At 30.0% G+C, this 18766-nt stretch overlaps 3 protein-coding genes across 7 annotated transcripts; 2 read left to right on the forward strand and 1 right to left on the reverse strand.

Moving 5' to 3' along the window:
• Positions 1-1621: 1621 nt before the first annotated feature.
• Positions 1622-4894, reverse strand: LOC117178513. Of its 2 annotated transcripts, none has more exons than XM_033369940.1 (7): positions 4692-4894; positions 4499-4581; positions 3109-3309; positions 2516-2724; positions 2106-2219; positions 1922-2021; positions 1622-1808 (listed from the first exon to the last, which is right to left on the reverse strand). In XM_033369940.1, exons 1-7 carry the CDS (start codon positions 4712-4714, stop codon positions 1714-1716), a joined length of 825 nt encoding a protein of 274 aa, XP_033225831.1. In that variant the 5' UTR covers positions 4715-4894; the 3' UTR covers positions 1622-1713. The 2 variants fall into 2 exon arrangements, with proteins under 2 accessions (XP_033225831.1, XP_033225832.1); XM_033369941.1 differs by having other exon boundaries at positions 1687-1808; positions 1922-2002.
• A 1618-nt stretch (positions 4895-6512) lies between these two features.
• On the forward strand, positions 6513-7413 carry LOC117178686. 4 transcript variants are annotated; one of them, XM_033370113.1, is made up of 3 exons: positions 6513-6754; positions 6989-7204; positions 7292-7413. In XM_033370113.1, exons 1-2 carry the CDS (start codon positions 6629-6631, stop codon positions 7199-7201), a joined length of 339 nt encoding a protein of 112 aa, XP_033226004.1. In that variant the 5' UTR covers positions 6513-6628; the 3' UTR covers positions 7202-7204; positions 7292-7413. The 4 variants fall into 4 exon arrangements, with proteins under 4 accessions (XP_033226004.1, XP_033226002.1, XP_033226003.1 ...); XM_033370111.1 differs by having other exon boundaries at positions 7279-7404; XM_033370112.1 differs by having other exon boundaries at positions 7289-7354.
• Positions 7414-8886: 1473 nt separating this feature from the next.
• LOC117178164 (G-protein coupled receptor 143-like) lies at positions 8887-15537 on the forward strand. Its single transcript, XM_033369441.1, has 6 exons — positions 8887-9036; positions 11585-11696; positions 11786-11880; positions 12188-12366; positions 12537-12864; positions 14544-15537. The coding sequence occupies exons 1-6, from the start codon at positions 8887-8889 to the stop codon at positions 14766-14768; spliced, it is 1089 nt and encodes a 362-aa protein (XP_033225332.1). The 3' UTR covers positions 14769-15537.
• The last annotated feature ends 3229 nt before the right edge of the window (positions 15538-18766 follow it).

The raw sequence follows: 18766 nt of genomic DNA on the forward strand, positions 1-18766 counted from the left end.
ATATATCTAGTCGGGAGTGGTGCTGACTGAAAACAGATGATTTGGAGCGATTCGCGCGACATCTGTTGGTCATTCTAAGGACTTATTGAACTACCCTCGTATGTACGCCATGCTCTCAAGTCCAAATTGCTATTAAATTTTATTTTAAATTGCAAACGTTCCAAATTCAATATAATATTAAAAAAATATAATCGAGTATAATTTGAGAACATGAAAAATTTGAGTTTAAATTAATTGGATTTAAAAAGTCTACTATCATATTGTTGGTCCAAGATTAAGGTCTTTTGGTTAAAAATTCTACTATTTAGTTGAAAATTCAATTATATATTATGTTAAAAATGCAACAATTTTTGAAAATGTCATCTTTCTTTTGTTAGAAGTTCATTCTTTTTGTTCGATAACTCTACTGTTATATTTTGGGTTCAGAATTCATCTCTATTTGTTTAAAGATTCTACTATTTGGTAGGGAATTACATTTTTTTTTAAATTCAACTTTTATGTTGAAAATTCATCTTTCTGAATAGAAAATTCGTTCTTTGAATTGAAAATTCATCTTCTTATAAAAAAGTCATTTTTTGTTAAAAAATTAATTCAAAATTAATTAAGAGTTAATTTTCTTTAAATGAAAGGACTGCTATTATATTTTTGGACAAGGAGTAATCTCTTTTGTTTAAAAATTCTATTATTTAGTCGAAAATGTAATTATTTTCTTAAAAATTCAAGCCTTTTCTTAAAAAGTTCCATTTTTAAGTGCAAAAATTTAACTCTTTTATTAAATATTCGTCTTTTAGGATAGAAAATCCATACTTTTATATTGAAAATTCATCTTTTTTTGTTGAAAATTGATCTTTCTCTATTGAAAAATCAGCTTTCTTCTAAAAGATTGATCTTTTTAGCTTGAACATTCGACTATTTGTTAAAATATGAAACTTTATTTGATTGAAGTTTAATCTTTTTTGTTTGAAAATTCGATCACTTGGATAACAATTTGACTTTTTTGTTGTAAAATAGTATGTTTTGCTTAAAAGTTCAACTATGTATGGGTTGAAATGCAACTGTTTGATTGAAAATGATTTTTTGTTGTTGAAAATGTATCTCTTTGAATTTTAGGCTGCAAAGTCTAAAATCACTTTTACAATGGAATAATTATTTATATAAAGGTTTTAAAAGTCATCCGCGAAAAATGTGATTTTTGACCGGGAAATCACCCTGTATTTTAATGTTATCTGTCATGTTTAAAGGAAATAGATTCATGATGTTTCCTCACGTCTACATTAATTAAAAAGCAGTTTAAGGAGTTTAATCTTATCCATGGCATGGTATGAAATTGGAAATAAAATATAATCTCAATTTCAAATATTGTTTTAATTTAATTTGTTTGCTTATTCTCCAATGGCATTTTTTCCTTCTCCAAAAGATTCAAAGTTCTCTCGAATATAACTGTCAGGCCTGGAATTTTAAAATTTTAATTCTATATAATATTAAAACTTTGTATTCAAACTGATGAAATTAAACCTATTGAATAAATGTAAATTTCGAAATAAAATTTACTGTTAAATACATGTGTAGATTTTTAAATTTATTAAATTTTAACAATCTAAGCAGACATTTGCACGCGAGACAAAGACCTTTTATGATTAATACAAACTTTATTTTTCTTCATGCTTAAAAAAATTGTATTCAACTTATGCTGACGCCAAATATTAGTGATCCTTAGCCAGTCGGATTTGAGATTGCTAAATGAAGTCTACCAGGTGGTGGGCGATGAAGGGGTGCCAGAAAAATTGGGGCATTTTCTCCAACTGGATCTAAAAAATAGGCATGAAGATTTAAAGTTCACTTTACATAAGTCATATTTCTATCAAGTAAGTTTAATAAATTCGAGGTAATTAATGAAAAGGAATTTTTCATTTGATCTCACAGGCATTTCTGTTGTTTACCAGCGTGATAACAGGATAAAGAAAGGAAATATTTTGCATTCTTCTCCATTGATTAGTTTCTTCTGGATTTGGTAAGGGATTCTTGAGTAAAAAAATTATTATCATATAAAAAATACCTGGTTAAATTGTTTTAAATTCTAAGAAAAATTTTAATTAACAACTGACGTTTTGCACATTTGATGATTCACAACGCGAATCCAGTCGTAGTTGTTCTGGAGCTTCATTGATTAATTCATTAAATCGAGCCGCAACTTGTCTCCACTTCATGAGATCAGCTGGCTAAAATACACAAATTTAAACATTTTAACTGAAATATATAAACAATACCTTGAAAATAAAAAATGTTAAGCCATCTTGTTTTTGTAAAACAATCTTATTAAATTCGCTATAAAATATTTTCCTCGTTTTTTTAGAAACTTTTTTTTATAAAATGGGAAAGACTGTCAAGCACTTTTTCTATTTAATTTCTCATTTTTAATTTTCAAAATCATCGATAATTTGCAAAATCACGGGCTGACAATCTAATTTTTTGAAAAGTCTCGTATATTTTTTGTATTTTATATTGAAAAATCGACCGTAAGAGTGAAGAAAACAGGAAGTAGAGCAATGGGCAAAGGAGATCCATGTAATTCTGAGCATTCTGAGGGTGGTGCCGAACAAGTGAGGTGCCTTAAAAGGCCCAAAATATCAGCTAAAAGTTCTCCATGACGTCCACTGATATCTTGGCGAATCAATCCCAAAGCATCACGCGCAACTTCCTGAGCTTCTACTCCAGGATTATCGGCTTCAAAAATAATTAATAAAGAAAATTAGTCAAACTTGTCTGATTAGTTAATTAACTAAATCTGAGGGGTTAACCGCTTCTAAATTCAGATGTACACCTGTTTCTGAATTCTTCTGAATTCTCTTTGATTTTCTGCTATAACTTAATTTTTATCAAATTTAACTTGAATTTAGATAATTAATCTCGATATAATCTTGGAATAATATCTTTAACATTGAATTCGCTTTAATTTTTTTGAAATATTCTGAATACGCTTGAATCCTCGGATTTTTCTTAATTCACTTGAATTATTTTGAATTCTTCCAATTGTCAAACTCAGGTGTAAGCATCGATATGTCTAGGGATTAACCCCAAACTAATGATAAAAAATTAAATGGGATTTACCAAGAATCAGTTCTTGAACCCTTAATGGGATGACTGGCTTTTTTAAACAACTCAAATAGAGACGTAAAGCTGCAGCACATTCTAAGGCAGTATCAGCATCATTATCAAAATGTGCCTTCTCCCCTTTTTTCAGTCCTATCAGAATTCTTTTTCTCAAATTTTGCCGTCCTGATCGCCGAAATAAACCCTCTTCACGAGCATCTGTAATACATTTATACAATGTAATTTTTTTGTCAATTAATTACTGAAATTATCGCGTCCATTTTTTAATGAGAACTTTTTCAGTTCTGAATATCCAGGGTTGAGACACTATTTTTGTACACTTATTGAAATTTGAACATTAAAGAAATGAACGGTTGTAGATCCCAATCCTTCAAGAATAAACAATTTTCCATTTCAATTAATGTTTTAATATTTTGCATTGCCAGTGCGATAATATAATATACAAACCAAGATTCCACATTTCACAAATTAAAAAAATAAACTTATTATTGACCAGAATTATTACAACTGAACTCATCGAACAGAAACAATTCAACTAATATTTTACAATTTTTTAATCATTGTTCTTTTCTCATAAGCCAGATGTAACTACAATTGTCTTAAATGAGTATTATTAGTTATTTAAGAAAATATCTCTTATTAATCACAATTAATTAATGCTCCAATAAAAGCGCAATGAAAAATTTCAAAATCTAGTATCTGTAGATTTTCCAGTCTTACTTTTCAGAACTATTGGCCTCTAGATAATTAAAAACTTTAAAAACAAATATAAAATATTTTTAGGTAAAATCTAATAGATCTTAAAAAATAGCTATATATAACAAACAAATTGATGATGCCAACATTTTCTATAATTCTGAATGAGTAAAAAATCACAGGAACATTGGACACTTTTGGGCATGATACAGTTAGCTGATAAGTGTGACTGGTTTTATCTCTTTAAATAAAGCTATGCTCAACTTGAAATTTTTTCCATTTTCAAGTATCACGACAAGCTATTCTTTCAACTAATTTGGCATCAAATTCATGAGGTCGAGAAAAGAGGTGAAATTTTGGGTCACTCTTTCCTAATTGGCCGTTCTCTCTCAGTAAAAATTTTTGTTGTTCTAATTATTGTTTTTTATATTTGAAGGGATCATAAAAGTCGTTCTTCATTATCCGAATTTCCCATGAAAAATTACAGGTAAAAAATAAAATAAAAAAATAACTAATAAATAATTGTGAAAGTACACCTTTTAGACCCCTTAGGATTTGAAAAAAGTATAGGTGTATACATTTTCAGATTGCAATAGTGTTCACAAACCAAAAATTTCCGAAAATCTGAAGAAATATAAACCTAATTGAGATTCATAGAGAATTTGATTGGAAACATCACTTTCGTACTTACGTTCTTTTAAAAAAGTTATGATGTCCTTTACACATTCCAATGATTTTCTTGAAATGATGTCATCTCCTGAATGGTCCCTATCACTGATTACAATATATCATTTTTTCCAGATAACTATTTTCTTTGAAAAATAGCCAGACATTTGAGTAACTGATGAAAAACTAAATACATAAAAACTGCAATACTAAAGTACCTTTTTGAATTTTGAAGGCCCATTATTTTCTGTGAGAAACCTTCTTGTTTTTAAGTTTCTTAGAGTTAACTCTGCTAGCGAGATGTGAGATATTTTTAACAAACATGTATCGTATTCATCCGGAAAGTAATGTTTCGATAAATTTGTGAAATAGTCAAAAAAGGAATAATTTCTCCAACTGTGTGATAGGAGGTTAATCTTAAACTATGTAATTTGACATTTATATATTCACACCATGTCTTTTGTTATTATTTTTTTATATTTTATGCTCTGTGACTTTTTCTACTGACATACGTTGTCTGAAAAAATTTGAGACATTTTATAATAATTTTAAATGAAAAAAGGGCCGATTAAAAATTGCTAAAGAAGGTTTACTTAAAATCTTTCTATTCGTTATTATTATGTTTTCTAAAAAATCACCTATTTTCTAATTTAGTAAACAGATTCGTAAAGAACGAATATGCAAGAACATAATTATATAACTATTTATGACGAATAAGTTATCTTATCGGAAACTGGATGAGACAAATTTGCTATTTGCCCGAAATTAATAATGAAATCATGTTATACAAATTCTTTTGTTAAAAAAAAGTATAATGATTATACCATTACATTTTTAACTTTGCATAATTAATTCTCTAATAATGGATATCAAATTGAAAAGTAATTACATTAAACCCAGTGGTGTAGTTGAGGCCTGGCAGCGCCAACCTCTTCTGACATTTTCTGTATAGTTTTCTATATAGAAACCTACATAGGATCCTATATAGGATCCTACATAGAAACCTATAGGTTCCACCTATAGGAAATGATATGCACCTACGGCTGCGCAGAAGTTCTTTTGGCCCTCCAAGAGGTCTTACCATATACATGATCCCATTTTATTTCCACGTATAGGCACCTATAGGTGAAACATGTAGGATCCTATGTAGGTTCCTGCATGGAATCCTATATAGGAACCTATATAGGAATTTTCTGTCGGGGCCCGCTTTCTTGTCTCACGAAAAATTATTCTAGTAACCATTCAGACACCAATTGCTTCTAATTATACAAATTTTCCTAGTTGTTCTTATTTTCTAAGCTGCGTTAGTCATTCCGAAAAATTGAGGAAGTAGGAAAAGAAGATGGACTGCTTCAGAAATTCAGGACGATTAGCTAAACTTTAAAATAATATTGGACAAAGAAAATTTTATTTTCAATTCAAATTCTACATGCTAATAGCTTCAATAGGATATTGTAAAGTTGTCGTAAAGATGTCGTAACGATGTCGTAAAGACGTCGCCAAATTTTGTGTCCACCGGGCGTCCAGCAGATCTTCTCACTCTTTAATTTCTCTATCCGTTCCCCTTTCCCTTAAATTATTGTTTGCTCAAAATTTTATATTCAAATAGGAAGCAGATATTTCTCAAGGTTCCCTGTATTTTCCTACGTTCCGCAGTGATCACTTTTTGCAGCGAATAAAAAACCTCCAATCGTCGTAGCTTAAATAGTAATTTGCAGGCAAGATGAGAAACGCACACAAGTTGGCACAAAATTATAAGGGGGTTTTCACTACAAATTCTATTTTTTGTATTTATTATTAAAAACAATTACAAGATAAAAGTGCGGCTTTCCTTATAATTCTTCAATTGCTTACAGCTGTCAAAATGATAATTATTGACAGATGATTGCTGATAATAAGCAATGCGCCGAATTTTGAGAAAACAGAATACTGATCGTTTTCACATAGTTGGCGCATGAGAATATCAATTTACTTATCAATAAGATTATTATCAACATTGATAGGTCGATTGTTTCCGCGATCAGTGGGAATTAGGTGTGCAACCAAGAAAGAAGTTTTCTTCCTCATCCCTGAATTTGTTAAATCGTTTTTAACAATATCTGTCTGTTTAAAAAATTTTCTGTACTATGCAGATTTAGTTTAAAAGCATTTTAAAATGGCTGGAAAAGTCATTACGATTTTTCTGCTTGCTTTTATTTTCATACAATCCACCAATGCACTGGACAAGAAGAACAGCCTGATAACTGATGAAATTGTATTTCCAGATGATATTCATCATAAGGTAAAAAAGTTGAAAGCTAAAAAATCGAACTTATTTTTAATTTATTCAAATCTTGATCATTTATTTATTTAAATAAATTTGTTTGAAATATATAAAATAGTTTTTTTATGTTATACCTGTCCGATCTGTCCATTCATAAAAAAGGTTATAAAGAAAACTAAGAAACATGTGCAAACATTATTATAATTATTTCTGTGATACAAATATCGAAATAGACTGATTTTATTTAATTAGGTGAAGGAAGCCGAGATAAATAACGCTATACCTGAAGCTAACGAGGGTTTTAAAAATGGGAAAAATATGGAAGATATGAAGGAACATTCATCCTCAGGAAACATTGCCAACCCTATTCTTGATAACAGGAACATTATTGGTGCACCAGATCGATGTCCAGCCGGATATAGGCCTCAAAATGGTAAATGCAGGAAAATACTGCCCTTCAAATAATCGGTGAGTTTTTAGATTTTTCTACTCATCAAATAATTTAATAATTGAAAGGAAAAGAAAAATTCTTATGATTTCAGGCCATCAAAGAAGTTTTCGATAGCCAAGACAATAGCGACGGAAAAAGTTCTGAACAATTGTATTAGAGACACCTTAATTATGATATAATAATAAATAATAACGTCTGCAAATATTTATTTTAATTTATAATTTAACTTTTAATACAGTTCATACCTACTAATTAGTTGGAAAATTTATTCAGAATATTTATTTTTATATAAGATCTCTGATAAGTTTTTAAAATCAAGATTTTTCTCTCTCGTTAAATGATTGTAATTAATTTCCGAGTTTGATATTGTCTCTGAGAAGCATCTGAGAATTTAAGATAGTAGTTACGTATATTATAGAATGAACAGAATAGATAACTATATTTGCATTGCGTAAAACAATAAAAGTTGGCGTCAGAGCTTCTCAACTCTTCAAAAAGACTGTAAACTAATATATTCTCATTTAGTATGATTTTACAAAGATATTAGATATCTGCGGGTAAGGGGGGGGGGGGCAATTCTTGAACTTTTTGGATGAATTTCTTTTTACTGAGAATAAAATTTTATCAAGAGAATTATATTTTAAGGAATTGCATGGATTGCATTTACAGTGTTTCCTATTTTCTATGCAGTTTTTTATCAAAATGATCGTTCCCTAATTTTAGAAAAAATGTCAAGCCAGATAGTACAAATTAATAGGGTCTCTTATATGTAATATAAGTAATATGTCAGCTCTTTTTACTAGAAATACAACTTTTAGTTAATTTTTTTTTTCAAATTTAGTGGCATCTAATCTTTTAATGTTTTCAAATGTAAAATATCGCCCAACTTAAATGATTTCAGTCTGTTACATCAAGGAAAATGGAAATTAAGATATTTGCACGTAACGAATCAGACATCAAAAAAGTAAATAAGGTACAAACCAATCGCCTGATTTGTAATTCTCTTTCATTAAACAACTCATATTGGTGATTTTAAGCGTAAATCTCGTTGTCGATATTTCTTGGGTCGTTTTAAAGGATATTCAAATAACTTCTGAAAAATTGCAATGCCTCATGTATAGAATCTTTAAGTAACTCAAGAATATCCTACTATATTATATGGATACCCCATAAGTATCCCTATAGGTTATCGCCGGATATAAATAGCATATCTCGAAATGTCCTGCTACAATGAGGGATGTGAACTTCGCAAATTGAACTTCACTAACTCTAAAATTAAAAAAGGAACCACTCAATACTTTCTCACGATCATCTCAAATTTCTAATCTTCTTTCTTTAACATCGATAAAACCTGTTTTACCAGTAGCTCATTGTATGGTAAGAATATGTAGGGCTTCGCGAAAGAAAAGAGGCCCAGCCACAACAACTCACTACATATTAAAAAGTATACAGTATTCGCGCCGGGAATATGTCATTTATAGTAAATAAATATAATAAGAGATAATAGTTTCTCGAGAGTTTGAACCCGAAGTAGTGAGGTACGTCGAGTAGGCGAGTCGGGTCACTGGTAATAAGTGTAAGGAAGACTTCTGAGTTCTGAGATAAGATGGAGCTTATCTTGAGTACTTTTTAAGGTCCATTTTTATCGATGGCTTAAAAGAATCTACATATCTCGCCGGCGTCGAGAATACATAATATCATGGCCGATCCAACGATACAGACCTTTTGCTGTCATTCCAATAATGAATCGGATATGTCGAACATAATAATGAAAAAATTTAATACAGATGCTTATAATATTGTGTGTATGCTGTCTTCTACAATGGGAATAATCGGCGCTATCTATCAGGTATGACATCATTTCATCAAATTTTATTTTCAAATTTAAGCTTACATTTCCGTGTTTACAAATATTTTTAGCTTTCTTTATTAAAAAAAATAATAATTCTATTAAATTAGTGTGTTAAAATTCTATTAAAATATCCTGTTTTGTAAAAAGAAAAAATATTTTTGTAGTCTCCTTAATACTTTCTAAAGTTCAGGATTTATTCCGAAAGATAGAATGTTTTCCAGAATTGGTATATACCAATCAAAAAATCCCATTGCCCGAAAAATGAATATTTTTAATTTTTTGATAGGATAATACAATATAATTGGGATTGTACTGATATCTGAAAAAGCTTGTAAATAATTAAAGAGTAAATAACTAAATAACAAAACCATGTCAGTGTTAAGCAACAAAATTTTATCAAAATTTGAATTATTTTTTATACACAAAAATGAGAATGTTCATTTGAAAGTTGATTAAGCTCTATAGATTTATTTTTAAAAAGTTGGAAAAAGTTAATAATTTTCGAGAAACATATCGCCAAAAATCATCCCCGTGGGCAGAAGGTTTTGCGACGCCTTTAGGACATCGTGAAGACATCTTTACGAAAACTTTACGGCATCGTATGTCCATGTCGTTAAGGTGTCTTTAAGATATAGTATTTTAGTCGTATGATCTGACGATGTCTACGATATCGCAAAGACACTGTAAATTCATGCACATAGGGTATCGTAAAGTTGTCGTAACGATGTCTTAAAGATGTCACCAAACTTTGTGCCCCCTGGGATCCTATGCCGTAACCATGCAAGTGACATGAAAAATATTGTCTTTTTTTAAAACTTAAATCAACATAAAATATATCACTAAAACCCCAGAAAAATGTTGCAAGAGAAATAGAAAGCTCAAAAGTAAAACATTATTTTGTTATGAAATATTTGAAAAACGAATAGCGCTAAAGTAATAAATTATTTTTTAAGATTTTTTGCAATCATTTAAAAAAATTGGGCAAACATACGAGATGCGGAAAAACTAATAACGCGATTTGATTTAGCTTTGACAAATTATGTAAAGTCTATGTGTTTTACCAATTTTTAATATACTTATTTAGTGATGTAATATGATGTAGGATATAGAATTTATATTCATAATATATACATAGAAAATTAGATAGACAACAAAATTTTGCACTGTTATTATTTCTGTATCTGAAATATTTAAACATAATTTGTAAATAAAAATTGTTTAAACAAATTAAAAATAAAATTTTTGTTACCACAATGTGCAGCGAAATTTTAGAGAACTTTTAAGCCAATCAAACGTGGCATGAAAAAAGTAGCACTCACATGGTTATGTAGTAACACCCTTCAAATATAAAAATGTTTTATGGCCAGAGCCGAGAATGAATTGAATTTTAATTTTTTAATTTTGTTTTGTGAACGAAACACGGAATGGACTTTTCATGTTTTTGGAAATTTAAAATGAAAATTAAAAAAATATTGATACCAAATATATTACCAAATATATTCTCCTAATATTAACAAAGAAAAAACTAAGATTAAAATTTGTTGCAGGAAATTTTTTAGAGCCACAAAGTTTTGTTTAGCTAACTTCGCGTCTTTCAAAAAACATGTGTTTGTCGTGGAAAAAAAAGAAAGCTTAACAGATATTTGTATAAAGTTTATCCTGTGATTTTAGATTTTTTAAATTTGTTAGAAATTAACGGTACTTCAATTTATATCAATGCGATTTTCATCTACGATTAGAGTTGTTTTTTACGCCAAATTACAGACTTCAATCATCATGTACGTTTAGATTTTTTTAAAGCCAAATCACAGACTTCAAGCCAAATGAGCTCCACTTTGGAGGTATTTATATAAAAATATAAATAATAAACTCCAAAGTAAAATAAAAATTTAAGTTTATTAAAAAATCCACATAAAGATTTTTTACTTTTTGGCCTCAAAATGATCGAAGGGTATCACGGGCAGTCCACGTTGGAACTTTTAGTACCTTATGAAACTATGAGTAGGTCGGGAACAATTTTTCTTTCACACTTCTCAGGACGTAGATTTTAGATTAATTCATGGATATAGGTTTTCTTGATTTAAGAAAATACTTGTCCCGAAACAGGTCGTGGATCGCTCGGGTATCACAAATATTAGATTTAAAAAAAAAACGAAAGTTTAAAGTCACTGAAGACGTGTAAATAAAGTTTCAATACAAGTGATGGATTTTAGAAGACTTTTAATAAATATCTTGGGTAAAAGATGAATTAAAACAAAAATTGTTCAATTTGACACGAAAAATAATTTGGAAGAGATAGCGAACAGACATTGGAACATACTTTTTATATTATTTCTAATAACAAAATCAATTTAGAATAGACTTACGTTTTACGTTTAATGTCGCGATAAATTTGTAATAGACATACACTTTTTATTTAAATCTTAAATTGTGATTTTTAACTTTTTCTTTCTCTTGCAGGTAAAATCCATTTTATTTATTAAAGATTCTTGTCGCCCACAAAAATTGAAGTAATTAAACTATCTCATAATTTGTTTTAATTTAGGTGCTGCCTCGAGAAGAGTCAAGTTTTGGACATCGATGGCAAACTTTTTCCGGGGCCAGGGGTCGACAAATTATCATATGGCTTGCTGTAGCGGACCTTTTCGCTTCCTTAGGTTTGATATCAATTTATAAAAATATATTTAGTGTATTCAATTGTTTTCATTTTTGACATACTAAATTTTAAAAATTATATTCCCTCTAGGTGTTTTCATCAGATCAGCACTATGGTTGAATTTTAAAAGCATCATGCCCATGGAAAATGATACTGCCAGCATAGTTTTTTGCACTCTTTCTTCGGTGAAGAACTTTTTGAATTACATTTGAATTAGGAACGATTTTTTTTATATTTATTTAAAGGAACAATCAACCCTTGAGGTGTAAAAAAATAATAACTACACCTTTTTATTTTCTTGAACGAAGACTTTTTTCTTAAAATTCCAATGCAGAACATTTTCTCATTATAAACAGTGATTAGTACTAAACAAATAGCACGCTAAATAAATTAATAAAATATTTCGACTAATAAAGAAAGAGTTAGTTTTTCTAGTGGAACAATACCCAAAGAAATATCTTGATAAAAAATAAGAAAAGAATGAAATTCCAGGCATGGATACAATACTTTTACATGGCAACTTGGATTTGGACATTGTGCTATGCAGTAGATATGAAACTTCTACTTGGAGAAAGACCAGGTCATCCAAAATGGTACCACGCGATAGCCTGGATATGTCCAGCTGTTCTGACAATTTTTGGACTAGTAATTTTATACGTTCCGGATGCAAAGTAGGTTTTTTTTATTTCCATGTTTTTTAGTTTAATTTTTCTAGTATTACGAAGTTGTTCGTGCACCTAACGGCCATTTACAGCTGGTCTGTTAATCTTACGGGAAATTCCGTAATACTAGCCTGTGTCTTAAAATTGAAAATAAATAAAATTTTAATTTTAATTCACAGCTGCCACAGCTTAACGTCCCTATCAACAGCTTTACTGCGAATTCTTCCAAACTATTGTGTCACGTATGTGCTACTGGCAATTGTTATGCTTGTTAATCCAGTATTATATATTTCATCCTCAAAGGATCTTAAAAATGCTGTGACGTGCAGCTTAGCACAAATGACGAGTCGAGAAAGAAAATTGGTGCAAACTGTTAGACTCAAATTTGCTTTAACTAATCTTGTCTACTACTTCTGTTGGATCCCAAATCTCATTAATGGGGTTTTATTGTGGATTTTGTGGTTTCAGTTACCAGTCCGACTAATCATTGTTTTATGGTATATCATGGTTAGTATGTTTTATATAGAATTTGAATTAGCAAAAATTGATCTAAATTTAGATTTGAGAAAGTGAAAGATTTTTCTCGATCATTCAAATTAAGGCTTTTTGATACAAAGTATGATTTTAACGTTCCTAAGCTTCAAAAATCCGATGCTCCAGACTAGGGTTGGCCAAAAGAAATCAAGTTTTGAATCTTTTACGGCTCTCTCTAGTGTTGTTATGATTTAATATTTTCGTGTTTTTGGAAACAAAAAACTGTTTTCAAGCACTGTTTTTCAAGCGCTTCTTGATTACTTTTTAAAAACATCTTTATAAATAATTGGTCTATTTAACAACTAATGAGTAAAACATGTTTTTTTCTTTAAAAAATACAGATACTTACTCATTTTTCGTATAATTTGATAATAACAAATAAAATGGTGCATTTCAAATAAAAAATTCCACCCAGGTAGCATCATAAAATTGTCCATACTATGTTTTTGTAAAAAAGTTTTTTTTCATATACAAATATAACGAAATTTTAAATATAATTTGTTAATTTAAGCTATGAATATTTATGTATAGCAACGTGTTTGATTTAAAACCCCATTGGGACGTATTTGAAAATGATCATTTATGAAGAAAAAATATCTTAATCCCAGAAAAGTTGGATGGATATTCATTGTTTACAACATCTATTTATAACAATAAAATTGTTGCTAAAAATATTTACTTTTATTATATTAATGTCTGTGCATTGGGTACTATTGATTATGTGGTGCAATTTGTTTGTTTACACGAACAGAAAAAATAATACACTGGAATTTAATACTTTTTAATTTTTATATACTACGGAAATGAATTTAATACTACGGAATTTAAGGCAAAGTGTTTAAAAAGATAACGGCAAAATAACTCAAAAGTATGATCTGTGATTTAATTTGTTCGCGAAAAATTATATCTGGACGACAGTGTGCCGTGACACCTTTCAATTACAAATTAAGTAATAATTACATAGAATCTTGCGTTTTATTTGTTCATGCGAATCTATACCAAAAAGTGTGCAAAAGTAATAAATGAGGCTAAGACGCTGAAAAACTCATTGCACTTTCAAATAGTGGTTTTTGGGGCTAAAGGGGGATGAAATTAATAATAAATTCGGGATTCGTATTTAATTTTAATGAACTGATGAAAAAACACCTATATTTTTTAGGTATTATTTAGAAAAAAGATAAAAAATTGTTTTAAAACGTTGTTTTCGGGAACCTGACGAAACTGAGGGGAGCTATAAACAAAATTCGAAACTTTGTTTTTTGTTCCACCCAAAACAGTAGATTAAAAAATAATAATATGTAAAAACTTCTAAGCCTCAATCATGGTTTACAATATAAAATATAAATTATTCTCTAAAATAGGAAGTTATTTTGTGTATTTTTACTTTAAAACAATTCCAAAGTTGTTACTTTCGAAGCCGCCAGTCCCAAGTCGTAAGGCCCAACAATATATTTTCATTTTTGTTCAAAATTAAATAGCATGTGAAGAAAATTTACTTTAAATTGGCAAGTGAATAAAAAGGGCTTAGGATTTCCTTTTTTAAATTTAGTTTCAGTAAAAATTGTAATTATGTAAAGAATGCAATTCCAGATAGTTAAAAATTAACCTTTTTACTTTGCTATGACTCAAGTATGACAATTTGTTTCTTACAGGCAGTTACGAATCCCCTGCAAGCATTTTTCAATGCCCTAGTGTATCAACGATGGGGTCGTCGAGATAAGTTTCGCTTGGATTGGTGTTATAACCTAAAAAGATTAGGATTTAGCCAAAGTAGAAGAAGCAATTCAAGTTCTGAGGTCAGCGAAATTTCTCCTCTAATAAACTCTAGATTTGGGCACACTCCGCACACCAGTATAAACGGTTCCTCCTCTCTATAGAGACTGTGATAGTTATTTTGAACATTCTAAGTTTAAATACGATATTGATTGTAAGTTCGAATGTTCAAATACGTAATAAAGTGAACTCTCGTTTATTCAAAGGGCCGTAAAACGTAAACATTCAGATATTCCAAGTCTGCTCGGGCTTTTCGGGTCTTTTTTTAATTGGTCAGCCACTGATGCGAGCAAGAACATACATGGGCAATGATGGGGGATGAAGGGACTTCGCCACTTGGAATATTTGAGAGGGAGAGACTTGGAATGAGTGAGCCTTAGAATGAGTGAGAATTCACGTACCGCTCACAATACGTTTTTAATAAGCTGTAGGATAGTATTTTAATCAAGTGCCGAAGGGACTTGAAAAGTATCATAGATTATGGACTAGCTTTTTATTCCAATATTTATTTTCTTAATGCTTAAATGAATATCTACTTTCAATATTTTTATAAACAATATATAGCTATAGGTTTTATTTCGAGATCTGAAAATAATACATAATTGAGAAGAGATTTCATTTCGATTCAGGAAAATGAAATATTTGAAAAAATTGTTGCCTCTGTAAATGAGGACTACACTTTAATGACTAATTCAGCAAAAATTGTACCTCTCCTCTCATATTTATGTTATTTAAAATTGTATGATTAGTATATTGCGCTTCCTCTTCATTGTACATAGTAGTCCTCTCACATTTTTTCTCGCAAATACAATTTATATGATTTATTTTAATAACAGTTCTTTCAAATTTAAAAACTAGTGAAACTTTCAATGCTTTCTAAAAAATTTTAATTAATTATAATATAATAAACATTTTTTAATCTTTATGGGATCATTTTTAAGGTAAATGTGTATAGAAGAACATAAAATTATCAATATTCGTGTAAGAATGTTTGCTTGCATAATGCATTATGTTCAAAATTGATACAAAATGTTAGATACATTTTTATATTTTTCCTGCTGGAAGAAATGTTTTCTGTAAAATATATGAAAGGAGTTTTCTAAAATGAGGTTTTTATTAAATTTATTACAAATAAACATATTAATTTTATTTTGATTATTATTTTACGACAAATGGGATTTCTTAAAATTTTTTAAACTTTGTTTCCAGAGTTTAAAAATATTTATTATGCTATATTTTATTGAAATTTTCAGAAAATATTTTGTCCAAAGGAAGCATGTGTTCCGTGTCATTCCGGGAAGGTTGGTAGCTTAGGCTCAAATGGGCGATTGCTAGGGTGGGGGATATTGCCGTACGTGGACGGCAAAGTCAACATTGCCGTTTGGTACGCATGCGCTTTTGCGCCAAGAACTCGAATCTGTTTTGTAGCGCATGCGCAAAGCGTCGAGTCGAATAGAGCATTCTCGTTAAGCCATAAAAATTTAAAGGGCTGAACATCCGAGGGTATGCGTGTAAGGGAAAATACATTGCCAGTATAGGGGTTACGTATTTCGGAGAAGTTTTTAAAATAAAAGAAGAAAAATTATGAAATATTGTTTCGTAGTAGGGTGTAAGAAACACAATGCTGTGCACCCAGGCACAAGACTTTTTCGGATTCCAATAGACATAACTGAGAAAGAGCAAAAGTTTATCGGAAAATCTCGTGCTGGGCCTAGTGAGCTGTCAACAAGTAAACTTATTATTTTGTCAAAGAGAAGAAGGGAAATGTGGATAAGTGTTTTGCGTCGTGGGCCTTTAAGTGCAAGTCAATTAAAAAATCCCCGGATTTGCAAGGAACATTTTGTGAGTGGTAAGTAAGAAATGTATGCGTTTAGAGTGTGAGTGGTAAGTAAGAAATGTATGCGTTTAGAGTGTGAGGTTTTGTTAACCAAAATTGTAGCGAAAGAATTATTTCTGATTTTAAATTTATTGCAGTCGTTTGTAATTTGTTTGTATCATAAAGGCATTCCAGCTGACTTGGCGAATGAGGATCATCCTGATTGGGTGCCTTGTCAAAGATTAGGTGATGAAAAAGGAGCCGGTCTAAAAAGGAGCAGTTCACTACTCCGCTACCACCTATCTGCGAAAAGGGTTATTTCTCATAGGGGAATATAAATTTTGCTTAAAAATCCTTTTAATTAATTTAGGATTCATAATTTTATTTAAAAAATCATTTCCTTGTTTAAAAATACATGGATTTCATTTGAAAAATCTTTTTTTTTTGAACATTTAATATTTAACTGTACACGTAACTTTTTCCCGTTGGGTTTAAAGTGAATCCCTTTTTGGTTACAAATTCGTGTATTTTGTTGAAAAATTTGTCTTTTTTGATTGAAAATTAATTTTGTTAGCCGGGGAAAGTGAAAAATGTGTTAGTATAAGGTAGAGATTCTTTAAATTAGTATTTTTTTGCTTTTCTGTATCAAGAAAAATCTTGAATTTTCGTACCTTTTTTTGAGACGTACAACTTCTGGATTTCTCATGGAAAAATATTTTTTTATAGGTTCATGTAAAAATACTATTTATTTACATTAAACTGGGAAAGAAGAATTCCTATTACAGGATCGCTCTTGTAATAGGCTGTTCCTAACCTCAAAATCTCAAACTGTCACCGCCTTTTACGTCAGCAATGGAATTTGACAACATAAATTGAAATAAATACAATACTTCACACGAATATTCCTTAATGTTAATGTTCATACTCATAGAAAATAATAAGTTATAACTAGAATATTAAGTTAAAACTAAAAATACTATATTGTTACACTATAACCTCACTCAGAAGTAGAAAAGTATCATTGAACTGCTTGAACTTCACTTTCCTCACAAAATCAGCTTCATACAATTTATAAGCTTCCAATCTTTAACGTTCTGTTACTTTTTTTACGGAGTAAAAACTGTAAGAATGAATAAAATATGCACTATTGTCACCGAGAGCACTGAGCTTACATTTTCACTAAAATCTATATCTTTAAGAGCATACCGATCAAAGTTTTCGATTTTTTTCTATTTTTGGATATATTGGGTTTTGACGGCTCCAGACAATTTTATTAAATATTCAATCTGCATTTTGAAAAACCAAAAACAATTTTTAAAAACGACGGCAATACATGCAAACTATAGGGGCATAAGGAGGAGCCTATTCCCCCGAAGGCTGTTCGGAGCGCGTGACGTCACAAGCGAGAATGCTCTGTCGAGTCGAATGCTTTAGAAATATAATACATCGAGCCCAAAATCCTTCGTTTTTATCCTATTCCCGGTCTGCTAGACACCCTAAAATTTAATCACTACGAACCAAAAACTTATAGTTGAACAAATTAAAGCTTTTAAGTCTGGAGTCTACAACTTACATTCGAAAGTTTGAAAGTAGGCTATTTGAAATATTCATACAAAACAAAATTTTACTTTTCGACTTAAAAGTTAATTTTTAAAAAACTTTAAAACTAAGAGCCTTCAAAGTTTACGAATTTTAAGAATAGACTAAAAAATTGAACGATTGCCTTTGAAGATTTATGTATAAAAAAAGAAGAAAAAGGTAAAGCATGAATAATTCTATAACTTGGACAAATGCTCGCAAATAGAAGGATTCAAAATTCACCAGTTTTAATTCAGACGCCACCAAAATTTTGAATGTGAAATGAAAGCTTTCAAATTTCGACATTTTATATAATACACAATACACCTTACTCTACTATGTTATACACTTAATCTTCACCACTGTTACTGAAAATGCTCTAATTTTTTGAAGTTATATCCAAAATAGATGGTTCACGAATTTGACCTTTAGTTGCCGACCATAAAAAAGTGTACCAAAGACCAGTCTAATAGATTGATTCTTTTAAAAGTTACCGCACTTATAGCAGAGACATACATATAGACACATTCGTAAAACATTTTTTTCTCGTTGAGAGGGACACAAACCGTGCACAATTGTGGGTCCGGATGCAATAAGGGCACATACAATTTTTTCGTGCGAAAACGAAGTCCCCTGGAGGCTTTAGAAAAAATCTTCGAATTTTAATTTTCAAAAGATATATATGGATGTAAAATTTGATTGCGCATC

The sequence above is a fragment of the Belonocnema kinseyi genome, chromosome 8, assembly GCF_010883055.1.
Source record: "Belonocnema kinseyi isolate 2016_QV_RU_SX_M_011 chromosome 8, B_treatae_v1, whole genome shotgun sequence".
Classification (NCBI taxonomy): Eukaryota; Metazoa; Arthropoda; class Insecta; order Hymenoptera; family Cynipidae; genus Belonocnema; species Belonocnema kinseyi.